The following is a 22,093-nucleotide window of genomic DNA, read 5'->3' as shown; positions in this document are numbered from 1 at the left end:
TTCAAGGCGCAGGATGATTTTTTTCCAATATATATATTATTACAAGAACACTGTAACATATCAATAAGTATTTTAGTAGTGAATGTTATACATTACTTTATCTCATAGGTCCTAGAAGTCTGAGGGCATACAAAGCTAGTACATCAGCCAGGTCACTCAAGATCCATTTCAAAATCTGACGTCCGCCCAGGTACCCAGGACATCGGGAGATGCCTACAAATCCGGCCACTAGGGGCAACGGGCGCAATTACCACCAAGTAGGCTTGGGTTATGCTAGGGCGTTTTGGACAGGGGCTGCGGATGGCCGTAAGCCGCGAGCTCTGGTTCCGAGGGTCTCTGGAGCAACTTCTACATTTGATGTTTGGACAAACGTGGACAAACGTCAGAATCTGAAGTCAAATTGGTCAGACCGTGAGATCTTGTTGCAGCACATTTCATTATGGTGCTACATGAGGTACATGATCTACAGGGGAAACATCTTTTTATTCATTCCTCTTTTATCTCTCTGACCACATCTGATTTGATCAACATGTTTGATAGATTTGTTGATCGTTTTATAGGTAAATAAAGGTGGATTCTGAAAAGCAGAATTTAAAGAGGTGTCTGATGATAGAACATACCATTGCTTATTGACAATAGACTTGATGCCATTACAGCTGTCATTGAAAGTAAGTATATTGTTTCCAGAAAACTGTTCCTTCTGTTTGTGTTAGGATTTATTAAGTGGCTGGCTACTGTTCAAGCTTTTAACTTGACTGAGGTAGTAAACATACACACACAGTATTTCCAAATATGCATCGTTTTTTCATTGGAATGTGCATAGTCTGGGTGTAGTCTCTGTTCGTAACTCACCACATTTAACACAACCAAAGGAGTGTGTGTGTGTGTATGACCATAAGATGGCGTACCAGTGCTTCCCCTCCGTGCGGTATCAAAGCGTTATTTCCCTTGGACAATCAGAGCCTCTGTTGCAAACACACACACAAAACTAGAGTTTCAATTGGACAAATTCAGGTAGGTCCTTCCCTGTTTTGTTCCGTTTGCTCTGTTTGATTCCTTTTGGTTAAACAGTTTCTGTTACAAGACGTAATGAATACACCCCTGGAATAGTCATAATGCAGTGACAGCTGTGACATCATTTTAGAGACAAAGAGAGAGTCTTTGTGGTTAACCATATATATGCTGATGGTGTGTTTGTGAACACCAGACCACTAATCACCCCTTTGGGATGACCGGAATGATGCAGCAGTATGTGTGTGTCTGTGTGTGTGTGTGTGTGTGTGTGTGTGTGTGTGTGTGTGTGTGTGTGTGTGTGTGTGTGTGTGTGTGTGTGTGTGTGTGTGTGTGTGTGTGCGTGCATGTGTGAATGCGTAGGGTGTGTGTAACCCTAACACGACAACACTGCTCACTGGTCAGAGCCTAGAGGACCGCGGGGTTTCCCTGGTTTGTATTCAGGAAGTGACTGTTCACTGGCACCTGATAGGCTACCTGTCCACTAGCATCAACTCAGTTCAGCTCTGGGAAATGACCTTTTGGAAACAGACTCGTCTGCCTGGTGACCTTTGAGAATCATGGTTAAAGTGTCAGATAGTGTCCCACACGGCATCTCACTACTGCTAAAAACCACCTTTTAGTTTTTCGTTTCCACTAGAAATCTTGAATGTCATCTATTAAACACATGACGACTGACAGTGAAGACTGATCTGTGACACATAGACACCCACACAGGCAGGTTTAATATTTAGACAGAAAAGAGGAAGAGGACTAGATCAGAGGAGGAAACGTCTCAATTCTACTTTTAGAAACTTGAAATAGTCTGTCATATGTCTGCCCTATATAATAGTGAGGTATTATGCTAGTAGGGACATCTTGCTCTAGTTGGAACTTGTTGGAGTTTTCACCATAACAGCTGGGGGTGAATTTGGAATTGGGTGCATCTCTCTCTCTCTCTCTCTTGCCCTGCCCCCAAATTCTCTCCAAACCTCTCCAACATCCCCCTCTCTCCCATCCCCCTCTCCCCCATCCCAGAGTTCCCTTAAGGGGCTGACAGGGGGATAAGAACACCCATTGTCTTCCAAGCTCTCTACATCCCTAGTCCTAGAAATAGCCCCATCCACTACACACACACACACACACACACACACACGCATGCGCACACTGGTATGATGTGTGTAATGCTTCATTACCATAATTGAGAAAGAGTGTAATGGGGTGAGGGAAAGTTGGCACACCCAATGAGCTTTCATTGAAGTGTGTTGTGTGTATGTGTGTGAGCGTGTATGTGTGTGCAGATGTGTACAGGTGTGTGTGTGCGTGCCTGCGTGTGTGAAAAGCAGAAGATATATTGTAGTTAAATGAATAGAAGAATTACTAATTGATTCTACTCCAGCCCTGAGTGTCACAAATAGGATATAAGGAGCCTATTGGGGGCACTCACCGCGCCCCACACCCTCTCTCCCTCTATAGCTCTCTATCTATCTCTCTCCCTCAATCTCTCTCTCTATCTCTCTCTGTCTCCCTCTATCTATCTATCTCTATCTCCCTCTCTCCATCTATCTATCCTCTCTCCCTCTATTTATCTATCTATATATCTCCATCACTCTCTGTGTCTCTCTCTCTCTATCTCCCTATCTCCCTCTAAATAAATAAATGCCATTTAGCAGACGCTTTTATCCAAAGCGACTTACAGTCATGCGTGCATACATTTTTTTGTGTATGGGTGGTCCCGGGGATCGAACCCACTACCTTGGCGTTACAAGCGCCATGCTCTACCAGCTGAGCTACAGAGGGCCCTCTCTCTGTCTCTCTCTATCTATCTCCCTCTGTCTCTCTCTATCTATCTCCCTCTGTCTCTCTATATCTATCTCTTTCTCTCTCTCTCTCTCTCTCTGTCTCTGTTTAGGTACTGGCTGTTCTATTGTGTCTCTGATTTTGTTCCCTCTTTAAAAGAAACATTGAAGCCGTGTTCCTCTCTTCTCTTTTGGACAACCCATTTGTTAACTACAACCCCCTCTCTCCCCCCTCCCTCTACTCCTCTCTACCTCCCCCTCCCCCTCCCTCTCTCTCCCCTCTCCCACTCTATCTGGCTCCTGTTTAGAAGTCCAGCTGGCTAGTGGAGGTTACTGCATGTCGCAGGAATCCCTCTTTATAATAGACTAACCCCCTTAACACGGGACCGCGAACTACTCTCTGTTTTTATTACCCCAACTGGCACGCTCTCTCTCAGACACGCACACACACACACACACTACTCCCCACACACACTACTCCCCCGCCTGGTGTCAGACAACAACAACATTAGACTAACACTAGTGAGACACCTCTTCAGACACAATGGGTCTGAAGAACTTAGTCAAACAGTAGTGTCAAAGCCTCCCACCCACTCTCTCTCAATTCAATTCAATTTAAGGGCTTTATTGGCATGGGAAACATATGTTAACATTGCCAAAGCAAGTGAAGTAGATAGTAAACAAAAGTCAAATAAACAATAAATATTAACAGTAAACATTACACTCAGACGTTCCAAAAGAATGAAGACATTTCAAATGTGAAATGTCTCTCTCTCTCACACACACACACAAACACACACACACACACACACACTCACACAGTAAAATACTGTAGAACCTTTCTCTCTCACATGTGTGGGAAGCATCGTTGCCATGACGGTGCCTGAGTCAGTGCGCAGCATAAAACCAAGAGAGAGCGAGAGAGATTTTTCACGCTGGGCTTTACAATCAGCTCAATCAGCATATGGTCGTAAGACACTCAACTCTGAAACATTGCAAAGAAGAAAACGACAGAAACAAAGGAGAGGAACGATAGCGCGCTGAGATACTGGTGTTGTTCGAATGAGCTCAGTGAAGTCTCTCCCGGGACATAGTATGTAACGGGGGACGCACTAAACCGCACTACACCTGCTGCGGACTAGACTAGATGCAAGGGAGAGCGCGAGAGAGAGAGAGAGAGAGAGAGAGAGATGTCTCGTTTTAATTTTTTCCTTCGCGCTTTAAAGAGCTTGCCAAGTGAATTCCACGTGAAGGAGATTTCTGGGAATAATCGGCTGATTGGATAAGAAGGTTATTCTGTGGAAAGAAAACAAACAACAATGCCACACCGACGCACGGTTCATTCCTGGCGCTGCCTCTTGTTCACGCGGACGTGCGGCATTTCCCAGTTCATTCCCATTATTGCAGAGTGTCAGTAGTAGGCGGTGACCGGAGCTGCCTGCCTGCTGCCGGTGTCTCGAGCTGATCCGCTTCCTACAGCCTGCCCCCGGTGTAGATATGACTTCCTGGCTACATAAATACGGTAACCCGACTCTGCATCGCGTGCTGCTCTGCGTGGTATTGGCCGCTAACATCATCGGCGGGAACACTCATTCCGGTGAGTGACAGAATATACCTGGATAGGTAGGTTAGTCTACTGTGGAATGAATGCACTAATAGATGGAAACATCATCATTGTGTGAATGGGTGTGACAGATGAATTAGTGAAATAATCTTCAAGAATGAATGAACTGTCAGATAATGATGATAGCTATAAATGGCCCGCCAGTAGTCCTTGCTTGTCAATGTCTCGGCTGGTCACTCGGCTGGTCATCTGTCACCGTCCACAACGGAATGTCACACTCGCACGTTTCAGTCGGTAACAATCACATAGGCTTATCAACGCACTGCATCTATCAAATACATTTATCATACTGTTATATTCCCAGCTTTATATTATACATCTCTTCAGGCATTCAAAAGGCATTGGTTATGTTTATCATGGTATTTATATTTTTATTGATCTATCAGGGATGTGATCAGCTTCGACTGATCAGGTACTGATGTAGCCTATAGTGTTGTGTTATCCAGCTGTAACTGGCACAGTAATTAGGTCAGAGCTGTTTGTTAATTCAATAATTTATCATTAAGTATTTCACAAATTAGTAAACTGAGACCTGCAGCATTCCTCACATGGCCTACATTACTGAACAACACCAGTCTCACAGGGAATACATGGGATCTGAGCCATAGATTGGCTTAGTAGTGGAATTAGGTCCATAGTTCTTATGGATGTGGGACATTGTTTAGAAACACAATATACTCTACTGTCTGTAGAATAATTCGTCTGTAGAAGGACTAGTCAGATTAATGTGACTGCATGGTGATTACTGAGCTTGTGAATAAATGTGTGAATGAACTACACTGAAGCACCTGTTCACGCACACACACACACACACACACACACACACACACACACACACACACACACACACACACACACACTGATCTATTGTGAGTCTATGTTGTGCCTCTACATTCCTGATTTAAACATGGTAATTGACAGAGCCTTACTGCTGCATGGTTAATGACTGTTTACACAGTCAGTCTTTCATGTGTTAATTCTCTCTCCTCTCCTCTCCTCTCCTCTCCTCTCCTCTCCTCTCCTCTCCTCTCCTCTCCTCTCCTCTCCTCTCCTCTCCTCTCCTCTCCTCTCCTCTCCTCTCCTCTCCTCTATCCTTCTCCACAGGTGAGAGTGTGTGTTCGTCTCCTCCTGTCTCGTCGTGTTCAGAGTGCCTCCGACGCGGACCACAGTGTGCCTGGTGCTTTGAGGAGGTAAGAGAGAGTGAGATGGGGAGAGAGCAAGTTGGGGAGAGAGAGAGAGATGGAGAGAGAGAGAAGGGGAGAGAGAGAGATGGGGAGAGAGCGAGATAGGGAGAGAGAGGGATGGGGAGAGAGCGAGATGGGGAGAGAGAGAGAGATGGGGAGAGAGAGATGGGGAGAGAGTGAGATGGGGAGAGAGAGAGATGGGGAGAGAGAGAAGGGGGACACAGAGAGAGAAAGAGATAGAGAAGGGGGACACAGAGAGAGAAAGAGAGAGAGAGAAGGGGGACAGAGAGAGAGAGAGAGAGAGAGAGACAGAGAATGGGGGACACAGAGAGAGAGAGAGAGAGAGAAGGGGGACACAGAGAGAGAGGGGGAGAGAGAGAGAGAGGGAGAGAAAGGGGACACAGAAAGAGAGAGAGAAGGGGAAACAGAGAGAGAGAGCGAGAGAGAGAGAGAGAGAGAGAGAGAGAGAAGGGGGACAGAGAGAGAGCGAGAAGGGGGACACAGAGAGAAAGAATGGAGAGTGACGAGTACAGCATTCACATTCCTCTGTAGAGAAGCAGCCACTCTTTGATGTTGTTTAGGGAGGTGTATAATGTGTGTTCAACAGCACGTTAGTGTGTGTGTGGTGTGTGTGTGCGGTGTGTGTTTGTGTAGGTGCTCTCTCTGACATGTCGCCAGATAGATTAGTGACAAGGCCAGTTGTGATTGGTAATTTAAACACTTCTACAGGCTCTGGCTCTATCTATGTGTTTAGTCTGTCATAGATAATGCACACACACACACTTTCATACACACACCCTGGTGATAACCCTTCCCTGGTGTGTGTGTGGGTTCTGCCTTAATCCTGGGTTCTCGTAAAGTGCCAATCTGACCCAATATGTGACCATGAGAACCTGTAAACTAGCACATCACGACCTCCTGAAGACAACACACACACACACACACACACACACACACACACACACACACACACACACACACACACACACACACACACACACACACACACACACACACACCTTATCATTACCTGGGTCACTAGTCTTGAGACCTTGAGTGTGTTTGCTCACTGGTGTTTGAATTGGAAAGCACCCCCCCCCCACACACACACCCTGTCTTGGAGTGGGGTAGCTCATTCTGAAAACCCCTCCAACACACACTGTTAGTTTCAGTTAGTACCAGTCTATTGGGTCTGTTGGTAGGAAAGTCCCTGTATGACTGTGGTTTAGAGGGACTTAACAGTACCAAAGTTTGAAGTGGGCCGGAGCCGACCACTACGGAGGGCGGGTTTCCCAGACACAGATTAAATCCATACTCAATTGAACATGACTCATAGTTCGGACTGCCTCTTAGACTATGTTTTACTGCTTGATTACAGACACCTCTTATAGAATATTTTTATTGAATATTGGCTCTGGTGTATGTTCAGGCCTAACTCTTCATAGCAGTATTTACTGTTGTTTTGTTTTGTGTCAGTAGTACCAGGGTATCAGAGGTCTGTTGTCTTGTGTCAGTAGTACCAGGGTATCAGAGGTCTGTTGTCTTGTGTCAGTAGTACCAGGGTATCAGAGGTCTGTTGTCTTGTGTCAGTAGTACCAGGGTATCAGAGGTCTGTTGTTTTGTGTCAGTAGTACCAGGGTATCAGAGGTCTGTAATCCTCTTTGACCAGCCACTCTAAAGCCCTAAACCATGACACAGTTGACACAGTCCAACTCACAGAAGTGGGTTTCTATACTGGGATTATTGTCTGTGTTGTGTTATGTCACTGCAAGGCACTGCCCAGCTTCTAAACAATAATTACAACTCACACGCACACAGTCCTACGTCCTCAGTTTAATCTCTTCTATTTCCAGTTATACAACTAAACATACAGTCAACTGACTCGATTTCTATTCAGGCAATTCAGGAGATTAAAATCCCATTTCAAGAAAATCGAAAATGAATGGTAATAACCTACATCACTTACAGAGTTAGTTACAGTGTAATTACACTTGCTATATAGTACACCTCTCCTGAATGGAGTGAATTGAAATAGGAATTGACCCCTGATATAACATCCAGTGAGAACGGTATGGGCCCTGATCTCTAACCCCTGACCCCTGACCTCTGACCCCTAACAGGGTTTCCTGGATGGAGCAGAGATGGGAGAGCGCTGCGACTTGGCGGGGACCCTGGCAAGGAGGGGGTGTGACCTAGAGTTCATAGAGCATCCAGAGGTCATGGTGGAGGTCAACGCTACGACCAGCAGCACTCAGGTGTCACCTGGAGCGATCACCATCACACTCAGACCAGGTGAGGGGCAGAGTATAGCTGCCACTGAATAACTCACTGAATGCTGACTGCACATAGTCCTGTTATACTGTACGTCTTGATGTACGTCTTTACCAGTTATTTGCTGAATGTTGTACATACACTGAACAAAAATATAAACGCAACAGATGTTGGTCCCATGTTTCATGAGCTGAAATGAAAGATCCCAGAAATGTTCCATACACACAAAAAGCTTATTTCTCTTAAATGTGGTGCACAAATTTGTTAACATCCCTGTTTGTGAGCATTTCTCCTTTGCCAAGGCCATCCGCCTGTCAGGTGTGGAATTTCAAGAAGCTGATTAAACGGCATGATCATTACACAGGTGCACCTTGTGCTGGGAAAAATAAAAGGCCACTATAAAATGTGCAGTTTTGTCACACAACACAATGATTCAGATGTCTCAAGTTTTGAGGGAGCGTGCAATTGGCAAGCTGACTGGAGGAATGTCCACCAGAGCTGTTTCCAGATAATGTAATGTTAATTTCTCTACCATAAGCCGCCTCCAACGTCGTTTTAAAGAATTTGGCAGTACATCCAACCGGCCTCACAACCGCAGACCACATGTATGGTGTCGTGTGGGTGAACGGTTTGCTGATGTCAACATTGTGAACAGAGTGCCCCATGGTGGCAGTGGGGTTATGGTATGGGCAGGCATAAGCTACGGACAACAAACACAATTACATTTTAACGATGGCAATTTGAATGCACAGATATACCATGACGAGATCCGGAGGCCCATTGTTGTGCCATTCATCCGCTGCCATCACCTCATGTTTCAGCATGATAGTTGCGTTTATATTTTTGTTCAGTATATTGTCCTGAGCTAGGGCTGTGGCGGTCATGACATTTTGTCAGCCGGTTATTGTTATGCCTTTGGAACATCTACATTTAAAAAAGTTAAATAAATCACAATCGCAATAAATCCAATATTTATTTTAGTCAGTTCTAAAGAAACATTATGATATGAAGAAAATGTATTTCAGAAGAACAGAATATGAGTTGGCCTACTGTATGTTATCTGGCTATGCGCCATGCCATAAGATATACTTATAAGTCCCGTGCCATTATTTTATATTATATGATTTTATAGTGAGAAGAATATAATTGAACTGAATAAACAGAAAGGATATTTTTCCCATTCCAGAGACAGTGTTCATATGAAGTGGCTATGTTGAGCGTAACTGTGATCATTTGAAACAGGTCCTATATGCTAGATTTAGAGTTATTTGGCAACATTAGTTGTGAATGATACAAACCTTAGAATGTCTTAGAAATCAAAACATATATGGGCTGCATGGTGCGACTATAGCCTATTGATGATTTGAGAAAGTTGCAAAAAAAGCTTGCGCTCTGTTCCTTGCCTCAGGCTGCACAGCTGTTCTCTCATCATTCATATTTTCACCCATCAGACTATTCTCAATTTAATTCTGTCTTTACTAATATGTAAAATTAGTTTCGATTTAGAATGGCCCATTATGAAATGGGCAGGAACAGGGGCAGGGTAAAAATACGTACTCTGTATGCACTCGATTAGCGAATGTAGGCCGTGCACTTTCCCGCTGGTCCTTTTTTCAATGATGTCTGGTATGCTACTTCGGTTTTTATAGCGGAGCTGTGCTTAGTATGAGCTGCTGAGAAATAAATATAAGAACACTTATTTCACTCCACGCATCAACCACTGTTTGAGAAGCGTGCTCTTGCTGTGCAACAGGTGAAATTCCGCCCCAACTCTAAATGCCATGGGCTTTCCAACCCTGTTCCTGCAGCTACCCAGTGCTTAATTTGGGAAACCAAGTGAAGTCTGTTCGGGAACATCGATAGTGACAAGTTTTTGCAACAAATCATATTTCACAAAACTGTTGACAGCCCCTCTGCACGGTTGAGAAAGGAATAAAGTAGAGAGGAGGAGATTGAAACGCATGGTGGTGAGATATTATGTATAGCTAAAGGTAATGTGCCACCCAATTAATTATGAAAATAGAAAAAAATCCCTATTACTAGGCTATTCAAAATCAAATACAAATTCACTATAATTGTAGGCTGCCTGTAAGCCGCCCTGCACAATCAATGAACCAACAGCATGGCCTAGGGCTATATATGTTCTCTCCCAGACTCATGGATATACATTTTGGAGCATAGCATAAGGTAACCAGTCCATCCAGTATGAATAATAATACAGTCCACATTCAAAGGTGATTACTCAAATTTGTTTAATTTTGGAGAATAGGCTAGACCAATTATGTACCAAAGACATCTTAAATCAGTTCTGTTTTATGTTTTTCTGCCATGCGTAATATGCAGTATGCTATGTATTGTATAAAGGCACAATCATAATTTTTATTCCGTTTTTTTTTGGTCTTGGTCTCATAAGCCTATGCATAAGCTCTAATATGCATATGGGTGTTTTGAATTAATGAATCATCACCTTAGAAAGCGCTGTCCATTTCATTGTGTTCGGCTTTGAAACAACATCCACAATGACTATGTTTTCCACTCAGTTTCAACCTGCTGTTGAACTTCTTTCTTCAAATAGATCATCACAGTGAGGTGAGTTTTAAAAGCACGATACTGTTTTGATGATAAGTGTTAGATGTGATTCCCAAAATACATTTGCATTGATGTCAGAGTGGTTAGAGGGCCAATAGAGCCCTGAGTAACAGGCCATTAGGATCTGATGGTCGTTAGCGAGTTGGGTACTACCAAAGCATGTTCAGAGTGCATAAGAGGAGATTACCATGACTAAACGGTCACGTGGAATTTTACTGCGGTCATGACTCATGACTGCCGGTGTGGCGATAATACGATCACCGCAACAGCCCTATCCTGAGCTTTATTTCCCATTTTTACTGCTGCTTTTATTGCAAGAACTCTGGTGAGTGATATTTCCAATGGTTGTTTTATTCCAAATAAACATGAAACTGTGTGTAGGTGCTGAGGCCAGTGTGATAGTAGCAGTACAGCAGTTAGAGAGGTATCCTGTTGATCTGTACTACCTGGTGGACGTATCAGCATCCATGCAGGAAAACCTGGACCAGGTGAGTGACTGGTTACCTATCTACGTAATCTATAGAACCTACAGTACAATGTTTTTACAATACAACTCTTAGCACTTTTAATTCTCGAAATAAACTTTGATAAGATTTCAGCTGAAATAGATTGATTTATGAAGACATTTGTTTTATTACCTGGGCTAGGTAAGTGTTTACTCTTTACCGTGATTGGTTGGGTGTACAGTATGTAAATCTCCCTGATGTTTCCCTATTGGTGCAGCTGAAGACGGTGGGCGTGGCCTTGTCCCACCGTATGAGAGAACATTCCAGTGATCTGCGTCTGGGGTTCGGCTCCTTCGTTGACAAACCTGTCTCCCCCTACATCAACGTACACCCCTCTAAGATAAATAACCCCTGCAGGTAGGGTGGGGGACACACACAGACACACCAACTCAGACACACCAACTCACTGACAGAACCCTTTCAAGTTGCTGGACTACCGGTATCTTCATTCTTTCAATGATAAGTGACTCTCCCTCTCTCCCCGTCCCTTCCGCCCCCGCCCCATTCTCTCACAGTGACTTTGAGGTGAAGTGTCGACCAGCCCATGGCTTCCACCATGTTCTTAGTATGACGGCAAACATGTCTGAGTTTACACGCGTCATCAAGAGACAGAGGATATCAGGCAACATGGACACACCAGAGGGAGGGTTAGATGCTATGCTGCAAGCTACTGTATGCCAGGTAGGTACTGCATGTGTGTGTGTGTGTGTCTGTGTCACGCTCGTTGATAGACAGATCAGACAAAGGTGCAGCGTGGTATGCGTACATATTCCTTTATTAACTGAATACCGATCAAAACAACAAAATACAAACAAACGTGAAGTTCAACAGGCTACACAAACACAAGCCAACACAGAAACAAGATCCCATCACTAAGGTAGGCAAAATGGCTGCCTAAGTATGATCCCCAATCAGAGACAATGATCGACAGCTGCCTCTGATTGGGAACCACACCCGGCCAACATAGAAATACAAAATCTAGAATTTACACCCTGACCAAACCAACTAGAGAAAACAGGGCTCTCAAGGTCAGGGCGTGACAGTCTGTGTCTGTGTCGGTGTGGGTGTGTGTGTGTGTGTGTTTAGTGCCCCCTGCATGCTTTGACTCAGACCCCCATTCGAGAAGGCATCCCATACCTTCGCGATGATGTCACTCACTGAAGAGGGGTGTGTGTGAGTGTGTGTGTGTGTGCGTGTGCATGTCCGTGCAGTTGTGCATGTGTGGGCAATTGTGTGTGTGGGTGTAAGTGTGTGTGAGTGTGTGTGAGTGAGTGAGTGAGTGTGTATGTATCAGGGAGAATGCTGGCATGCTGGGTCAGCAATGAGTAGTGCTGCTGGCATCTACTGGCACCATCACTGGGGTATGACACACACACACACAAACACACACACACACAGTGGATGAAACCATCAATGTGGAATAGGACCCTTCAGGGGACCTGAGTCAGAGCTTACAGGGGGTACACACACTCACTCCGTCCTCTCCTCACTTTCTTTCCCAGTAGCTCATACAGTGGGTGACACCATCTGTGTGGAATGGCAGGCTACACTTTTTATGGACCCTTTCTTTCCAGTAGCTTAAAATGAATTGACTTATCCTGACTGATCAGGAAATGATTGAATAGACAATGAGATGAAAATATAATACGAATGAATCTCCCTTCCCTTTCTTCCTGTATTTCTTTCTTTCTTTCTTTCTTTCTTTCTTTCTTTCTTTCTTTCTTTCTTTCTTTCTTTCTTTCTTTCTTTCTTTCTTTCTTTCTTTCTTTCTCTCTCTTTCTCCCTCCTCCACCTCCTCTCTACCCTCTCTCTTTCTCTCTCCCCCCTCTCTCTCCCCTCCTCTCTTTCTCTCTGTCAGGGTGAGGTGGGTTGGCGTGGGGAGGCCAAGCGTCTGTTGTTGTTGATGACAGACCAGCCTTCTCACCTGGCGTTGGACAGTAGACTGGCTGGCATAGTCACACCCCACGACGGCCACTGTCATCTGGAGAACAACATCTATATGGAGAGTACTACCATGGTGAGACACAGACATACACATACCGGAGAACACGCACATCAATATACACCTATACACACCTATACACACCTATATACACACCTATACACACCTATACACACCTATACACACCTATACACACCTATACACACCTATACACACCTATACACACCTATACACACCTATATACACACCTATACACACCTATATACACCTATATACACACCTATACACACCTATACACACCTATATACACACCTATACACACCTATACACACCTATATACACACCTATACACACCTATATACACACCTATACACACCTATATACACACCTATACACACCTATACACACCTATATACACACCTATACACACCTATACACACCTATATACACACCTATACACACCTATACACACCTATACACACCTATACACACCTATATACACACCTATACACACCTATATACACCTATATACACACCTATACACACCTATACACACCTATATACACACCTATACACACCTATACACACCTATATACACACCTATACACACCTATATACACACCTATACACACCTATATACACACCTATACACACCTATACACACCTATATACACACATATACACACCTATACACACCTATATACACACCTATACACACCTATATATACACCTATACACACCTATACACACCTATATACACACCTATACACACCTATACACACCTATATACACACCTATACACACCTATACACACCTATATACACACCTATACACACCTATACACACCTATATACACACCTATACACACCTATATACACACCTATACACACCTATACACACCTATATACACCAATATACACACCTATACACACCTATATACACCTATATACACACCTATACACACCTATATACACCTATATACACCTATATACACACCTATACACACATATACACACCTATATACACCTATATACACACCTATATACACCTATATACACACCTATACACACCTATATACACCTACAGTGAGGGAAAAAAGTATTTGATCCCCTGCTGATTTTGTACGTTTTCCCACTGACAAAGAAATGATCAGTCTATAATTTTAATGGTAGGTTTATTTGAACAGTGAGAGACAGAATAACAACAAACAAATCCAGAAAAATGCATGTCAAAAATGTTATAAATTGGTTTGCTTTTTAATGAGGGAAATAAGTACTTGACCCCTCTGCAAAACATGACTTAGTACTTGGTGGCAAAACCCTTGTTGGCAATCACAGAGGTCAGACGTTTCTTGTAGTTGGCCACCAGGTTTGCACACATCTCAGGAGGGATTTTGTCCCACTCCTCTTTGCAGATCTTCATTAAGGTTTCAAGGCTGACGTTTGGCAACTCGAACCTTCAGCTCCCTCCACAGATTTTCTATGGGATTAAGGTCTGGAGACTGGCTAGGCCACTCCAGGACCTTAATGTGCTTCTTCTTGAGCCACTCCTTTGTTGCCTTGGCCGTGTGTTTTGGGTCATTGTCATGCTGGAATACCCATCCACGACCCATTTTCAATGCCCTGGCTGAGGGAAGGAGGTTCTCACCCAAGATTTGACGGTACATGGCCCCGTCCATCGTCCCTTTGATGCGGTGAAGTTGTCCTGTCCCCTTAGCAGAAAAACACCCCCAAAGCATAATGTTTCCACCTCCATGTTTGACGGTGGGGATGGTGTTCTTGGGGTCATAGGCAGCATTCCTCCTCCTCCAAACACGGCGAGTTGAGTTGATTCCAAAGAGCTCGATTTTGGTATCATCTGACCACAACACTTTCACCCAGTTCTCCTCTGAATCATTCAGATGTTCATTGGCAAACTTCAGACGGGCCTGTATATGTGCTTTCTTGAGCAGGGGGACTTTGCGGGTGCTGCAGGATTTCAGTCCTTCACGGCGTAGTGTGTTACCAATTGTTTTCTTGGTGACTATGGTCCCAGCTGCCTTGAGATCATTGACAAGATCCTCCCGTGTAGTTCTGGGCTGATTCCTCACCGTTCTCATGATCATTGCAACTCCACGAGGTGAGATCTTGCATGGAGCCCCAGGCCGAGGGAGATTGACAGTTATTTTGTGTTTCTTCCATTTGCGAATAATCGCACCAACTGTTGTCACTCTCACCAAGCTGCTTGCCGATGGTCTTGTAGCCCATTCCAGCCTTGTGTAGGTCTACAATCTTGTCCCTGACATCCTTGGAGAGCTCTTTGGTCTTGGCCATGGTGGAGAGTTTGGAATCTGATTAATTGATTGCTTCTGTGGACAGGTGTCTTTTATACAGGTAACAAGCTGAGATTAGGAGCACTCCCTTTAAGAGTGTGCTCCTAATCTCAGCTCGTTACCTGTATAAAAGACACCTGGGAGCCAGAAATCTTTCTGATTGAGAGGGGGTCAAATACTTATTTCCCTCATTAAAATGCAAATCAATTTATAACATTTTTTACATGCGTTTTTCTGGATTTTTTTGTTATTATTCTGTCTCTCTCTGTTCAAATAAACCTACCATTAAAATTATAGACTGATCATTTCTTTGTCAGTGGGCAAACGTACAAAATCAGCAGGGGATCAAATACTTTTTTCCCTCACTGTATATACACACCTATACACACCTATACACACCTATATACACCTATATGCACACACCTATATACGCACCTATACACACCTATACACACCTATATACACACCTATACACACCTATACACACCTATATACACACCTATACACACCTATACACACCTATACACACCTATATACACCAATATATACACCTATACACACCTATATACACCTATATGCACACACCTATATACGCACCTATACGCACCTATACACACCTATATACACACCTATACACACCTATACACACCTATATACACACCTATACACACCTATACACACCTATACACACCTATATACACACCTATACACACCTATACACACCTATATACACCTATATACAAACCTATATACACCTATACACACCAATATACACACCTATACACACCTATATACACCTATATGCACACACCTATATACACCTATATACGCACCTATATGCACCTATACACACCTATACACACCTATATGCACCTATACACACCTATACACACCTATACACACACACACATACTCACACTACCATGGTGAGACACACTCGCACAGGCATGTCCACAGACACCTATATGCACGTGGAGAACACACACTCGTGCACGCAAACACACAAACAAACACACCTATGAACACATGGTGAACACACACATACACACGGAGAACACCAACATGGCTTGTCTATCTGTTTCTGTTAGGACCATCCCAGTTTAGGCCTGCTGGCCGAGAAGCTTCTAGAGAACCACATCTACTCTCTCTTTGCTGTGGAACAACTACAATATCAGTGGTATGAGGTAATCTCTCTACACACACGACTCTCTCTTTGCTGATCTCTCACACACACAAACCCATCGCACACTCATTAATTAACATTGTCTCAAACTGAGTACCCCAGACTCTGTGTCCCTTTCTCTCTGGCCCTGGAGTTAACATCTCTCTCTCTCTCTCTCTCTCTCTCTCTCTCTCTCTCTCTCTCTCTCTCTCTCTCTCTCTCTCTCTCTCTCTCTCTCTCTCTCTCAACTATCTATCTATCTCTCTCTCTCTCTCTCTCTCTCTCTCTCTCTCTCTCTCTCTCTCTCTCTCTCTCTCTCTCTCTCTAACTATCTCTCTCTCTCTCTCTCTCTCTCTCTCTCTCTCTCTTTCTAGGAGTTGGTCAGGTTGCTACCAGGCTCTAATCTTCTGTTCCAGGCTCCCAACCTTATAGACGTGGTGGTGGACGCATACAAGGTAACACACACACACAGAAACGAAAAAACACTGATGGGAGCGGGACGTTGTTGGGTGGGTGGAGGAGTAAGGGGAGGGTGAAGGTTTGGCATGGCCCAGTATAATCTATCACACCCCGGGGCACAGAACAAACCATTGCTCTGTACGGGAATCTGCCAACTCCACAGATCTGCACACTCTGTCTGTACACACACACACAGACACACACGGATACACACACACAAACACACACACACACACAGTGAATCCGCAGAACAGAGCCTGGCATTATTAAGGCTATCCCTTCTCCACGGTAACACAGTCTAATCACCGACGAATACAAAGACACTATTTTTAGACCCGCCTCCTTCTTTCCCATCAGCCTCTCTGTTGATCAGAGGACCGGAGAACAATGGAGGCTTTCTGAGGACATGTGACAACCTGTTCTCTCTCCATCTCTCTCTCTCTCTCTCGCTCTCCCTCACCCTCTTTCTCCCTCACCCTCACCCTCTCTCTCCCTCACTCTCTCTCTCCCTCTCTATCTCTCTTTCCACCACTCTCTCTCGTTCTCTCTCCATCTCTCTCTCCTCTAGAGGTTGTTGTCAGTTGTCCAGGTGTCCGTGTCAGTGGAGGACAGAGCGTTCAGTCGTTTCCTGGTCAGTGTCTCTCCTCTCTGTCCGGAAGGATCTGTATCCCACGACAACCGCAGCTGCTCCAACGTCCAGCCCAACCAGACGGTACACACACACACGCATGCTCGCACACAAACACACACACACTCAAGCACGCACGCACTTGTCAAGTGGCGGTGGGTCTGTGTGTGTATACATGCGTGCGTATGTATGTGCATGTGCGTGTTTCTTACAGAGGTAGGCATATTAGTGAATAATCTGATCTGAGTAGATTATGACTCAACACATTAACTTGTCATTTGATTATCAGCTGACCTGTTGTTATTGTTTATGAAAAGCTCCTTTATCGGATATATTATTTCAGCATATACAATCTTAGGAGCAAAGTCTGAATTTTCTCATAGTCTCCCATTGAAGTAAGTTAGGATTCACCCCTTACAGTAAGGATTCACCCCTAACTCATGAAAATAGTGTTTAAGCACATCCCTCCGCTGTGTGTGATGATGCCATATTGCTGAGTCTACCTTTAAATGTATGAATAGGGCCAATGTCTTGAGGTTGAATGTCGGCTCTGCTCGCTATAACTCTAACTCTAGTCTACTCTCTACTCATTCTATTTCTATGTAGGTCTACTTCAACATCACCATCGGCCTGCACTCCTGTCCTGACGATCATGATGATGAAGATGACGTGGTCCAGGTCTTCGTCAGGCCCGTGGGTTACAATGAGTCAGCCATCATCAAGGTTCACTCACGATGTCGCTGTCACTGTGGACCGGACTGGCGTTGCCACGACGATACCACACATCAGTCAACGTGTGGAGAGGACACCCCAGATACAGACCATAATAATCAAGACTTGAACAATCCGGACATGCACACACGCACACCGGACCTAGACCCAGAGCACACACCCACACACCCTCACACACACGGACCGGCGTGGTCGTGGCAGTGTCGTGAGGGGGGATCGGGGGTGGACTGTAACGGTCGGGGAGTGTGTGTGTGTGGGAAGTGTGTGTGTGAGAGGAACAGTCTGGGAACAGTCTATGGACAGTACTGTCAGATGGACGACTACTCCTGCCCCTACCAACACGGACTACTGTGTGGAGGTAATGCAGACACACACACGTTGTGCACACACAGACACACACACACAGAACCCAAGACTGTACATTTCGCATCTTACGATCTAATTCTTATTCACTGTGTAACTGGTGGTAGAGACTACAATCTCTCTCTCCCTCTCTCCTTCAGGGCGAGGTATGTGTGTGTCTGGTGAGTGTGTGTGTGAGGAGGACTGGACAGGGGAGAGCTGCATGTGCCCAGTCTCCACAGCAACCTGCCTGTCCGACAACGGGGTGCTATGCAGCGGGCGTGGCAGGTGTGTGTGTGGCAGGTGTGTGTGTGACGACCATCAATATTCCGGAGCGTTTTGTGAGAGATGTCCCACCTGCCACAGCTCCTGTCAGTCACACTGGTAAGGCTTCAGCTCAGCGAGCTAACACAATCTGGTGCTGTGTATTCTGATGACCTGGGTTCATACGTGGTCGGTCACGTCAACCACCCTGGTAATCACTCTCTCTCTCCCTCTCTCTCCCTCTCTCTCGTTCTCTCTTGCTCTCTCATCCTCTCTCTCGCTCTATTAGGAGGTGTATAGACTGTCACTTGTCTTACGGTCTGTCTCAGAGAGAGGCGGGGCAGTGCAACCATACCTGCGCCCCATTAGTGGGTTACGTCAATGATGTCACAGGTAGAATGGGGTCAGGGGTTATACCAGAGAGAAGCACACACTCACACACACAAACATGTCATGATGGTCTGCAAAAAAATATAAAAAATGTCCATGACATTCGTTCAGTTCATTCTCTCTCTCTTTCTCTTGTTAAGAGTTGATGGGATAAACATTAATATATTCTCTCTCTCTCTCTCTCTCTCTCTCTCTCTCTCTCTCTCTCTCTCTCTAGTCCTAGTAGGTCAGGAATGGAGACAGTGTGTGTATAAGAAAGACAACTGTAACTATCGCTTCCACACTGCACTTGTCTCAGGAAATACTCTTCTACATTTCAACACACAACCTGGTGAGACACACGCACACACAAACAAACACACACACACACTGTGTAAGTGTAAGTTGCAACAATTGCACCCCACCACCTCTCTTGGAAACAGCACTATTCATTGTGTGTGTCCCACTCTCCCCTTTGTCTCTCTCCCCAATCTTCCACCCTCTCTCCCTGTCCCACACCCTCCTCCCCCCATACCTCCCCCACTCTCCTCCCGCCTCTCCCCTCTCCCCACTGTATTCCCAAACACTCACACTCCCGGTTGCGGAAGCCAAGTTTCCATGGCAACAGTTATAAATGTCAGAGTAGAACTTTAGTCTCTTTGTCTGAGGATGAGCCCTTTGTGTGTGTGTGTGTGTGTGTGTGTGTGTGTGTGTGTGTGTGTGTGTGTGTGTGTGTGTGTGTGTGTGTGTGTGTGTGTGCCCATGCATGCATGTGTGTGTTTGCGGACAGTGGTAATTTGTAACTATTTCAGGGTCAAATATTGGTGTGTTGGGTCTGTGTGTCCCTGTATACTACAATGGATAGAGATAAAGTACTCACAACTGTGTGTGTGTGTGTGTGTCTCCAGAGTGTGTATCCAGTAGGCGGTATGTGGGGACCTTCCTCAGTGTGTGTGTGTTGACGTTCCTCCCTGGCTTGGTGATGCTGGCTGTACTGGTGCTGCTGCTGCAGAGACGATCTTTGCCACAGAGTGGCGCCACTGACCAACAATACAACCCCACTGGCAAGGTAAGATTCTCCAATATTTTAGATACACACAGGAACACACTTGTGTGCGTGTTTCTGACTGCTTGTGCATGTTGTATCATTAGGATCTGTCACACATCCCAGCGACCAATGAGAAGACGGTATCCTACCGGAGGGACCGCCCCCCGAGCCCTGACCGTCCGATGGAGATGCATATCACCGTTCCCAAGATGCCCCTGGGCGAACCCTGGCAGTGAGGTCAGGGGTTAGAGGTCAAAGGTTGAAGTGGGCCATTGCTGACAGGTACAAAAAAGCAGCACCTCTAATATTATACTGCTTGAGAACCAGCAACTCTGAAAAACTAAGCCCAGGTACGGTAAAATTACAGTGGGCAGGCCTACAGGAATCTTTTCTCAGTCCACTTGCACTGGTTACAGGTTAGGGGAAGGATACTAAATCATGAAAAACTGGACAGGGTAACACTGATACTGTCATTTTATGTGGCTTTATGGACTGGCAGCCATTGAAAGGTACTGAACATTGATCATTGATAGAATTATCAATGCTAAATATGTATGCTTTTATCACAGAGAACACTAAAAGTGTATTAGTTTACTTGATCTCTCTCTCGCTCCACTCAACCTGTGGGTCCTGTGTTAGCTTGCCACCTAGTGGTCAGAATGAATAATTGAATGAATGAATGAATGAATGAATGAATGAATGAATGAATGAATTAATTAATTAATTAATTAATTAATTAATGGTGACGTTGCAGCAGCAGTAAAGTGTGAATATGTGACACTCCACAATCATTACCTTTTTTTGCCTGACACCAAATCTACAGTACCAGTCAAAAGTTTAGACACCTACTCATTCAAGGTTTTTTCTTTATTTTTACTATTTTCTACATTGTAGAATAATAGTGAAGACAACAAAACTATGAAATAACACATATGGAATCATGTAGTAAACAAAAAAGTGTTAAACAAATCAAAATATATTTTATATTTGAGATTCTTCAAAGTAGCCACCCTTTGCCTTGATGAAAGCTTTGCACACTCTTGGCATTCTCTCAACCAGCTTCACGAGGTAGTCACCTGGAATGCATTTCAATTAACAGGTGTGCCTTGTTAAAAGTAAATTTGTGGAATTTCCTTCTTAATGAGTTTGAGCCAATCAGTTGTGTTGTGACAAGGTAGGGGTGGTATACAGAAGATAGCCCTATTTGGTAAAAGACCAAGTCCATATTATGGCAAGAACAGCTCATATAAGCAAAAATTATTCTACAATGTAGAAAATAGTAAAAATAAAGAAAAACCCTGGAATGAGTAGGTGTGCCTGGCATAACTTGAGTTTTGAGAGGACGGGTAGCTTCCAACGGTTGTTAATGTACCGTCTGTATCTAGTTTTAATATATGAAACAAGCATTCGTTTTTTTAAAATTAGCATACTTGTAGAGAGACAGAGTAGAAATGTGCACTAGCATCGTTACGTAGCATGATAGGGTCGTGGTGTTGTCAGACTACTGAGCGCTGATTGGCTCCTGAACTATTGGGAAGGTTGCTGATTGGCTCCTAAACTACTGTGAAGGCTCCTGATTGGATCCTGAACGTTCCATATTACACTTCTATCTACAAGAATTCCAGTAAACAAAACTATGAATAATATTGAATAATACACTTGTTTCATGTTCAGTTTTTCTCTACATCATGTCTGATGTTTAGAGCATTAGCTGCTAATTTATTTAGTCCATAACACTAATTATTATTATTTATTGTGATTTATTTCAATTGTTTTATTGTTTATTTTTTCATTATATTATATTTTTAATTAAAGGTACTGACTGGCTACAGGGCCAGCAATAATAAAAAATAATCTCTCTAACTGGCAGACC

The 22,093-nt window shown here is 44.3% G+C and overlaps 1 protein-coding gene across 1 annotated transcript; it reads left to right on the top strand.

Moving 5' to 3' along the window:
- The first annotated feature begins 3,958 nt into the window (after nucleotides 1-3,958).
- itgb8 (integrin, beta 8) lies at nucleotides 3,959-21,084 on the top strand. Its single transcript, XM_041903527.2, has 16 exons — nucleotides 3,959-4,386; nucleotides 5,518-5,603; nucleotides 7,718-7,889; nucleotides 10,839-10,945; nucleotides 11,181-11,320; nucleotides 11,479-11,644; nucleotides 12,822-12,980; nucleotides 16,305-16,400; nucleotides 16,753-16,833; nucleotides 17,406-17,549; nucleotides 18,072-18,555; nucleotides 18,701-18,923; nucleotides 19,093-19,196; nucleotides 19,411-19,524; nucleotides 20,081-20,241; nucleotides 20,325-21,084. Exons 1-16 carry the CDS (start codon nucleotides 4,287-4,289, stop codon nucleotides 20,454-20,456), a joined length of 2,469 nt encoding a protein of 822 aa, XP_041759461.2. The 5' UTR covers nucleotides 3,959-4,286; the 3' UTR covers nucleotides 20,457-21,084.
- The last annotated feature ends 1,009 nt before the right edge of the window (nucleotides 21,085-22,093 follow it).

The sequence above is a fragment of the Coregonus clupeaformis genome, chromosome 17, assembly GCF_020615455.1.
Source record: "Coregonus clupeaformis isolate EN_2021a chromosome 17, ASM2061545v1, whole genome shotgun sequence".
Lineage (NCBI taxonomy): Eukaryota > Metazoa > Chordata > Actinopteri > Salmoniformes > Salmonidae > Coregonus > Coregonus clupeaformis.
The sequence above is the reverse complement of the archived record's forward strand: the minus strand, read 5'-3'. Positions and strand labels throughout refer to the sequence as shown.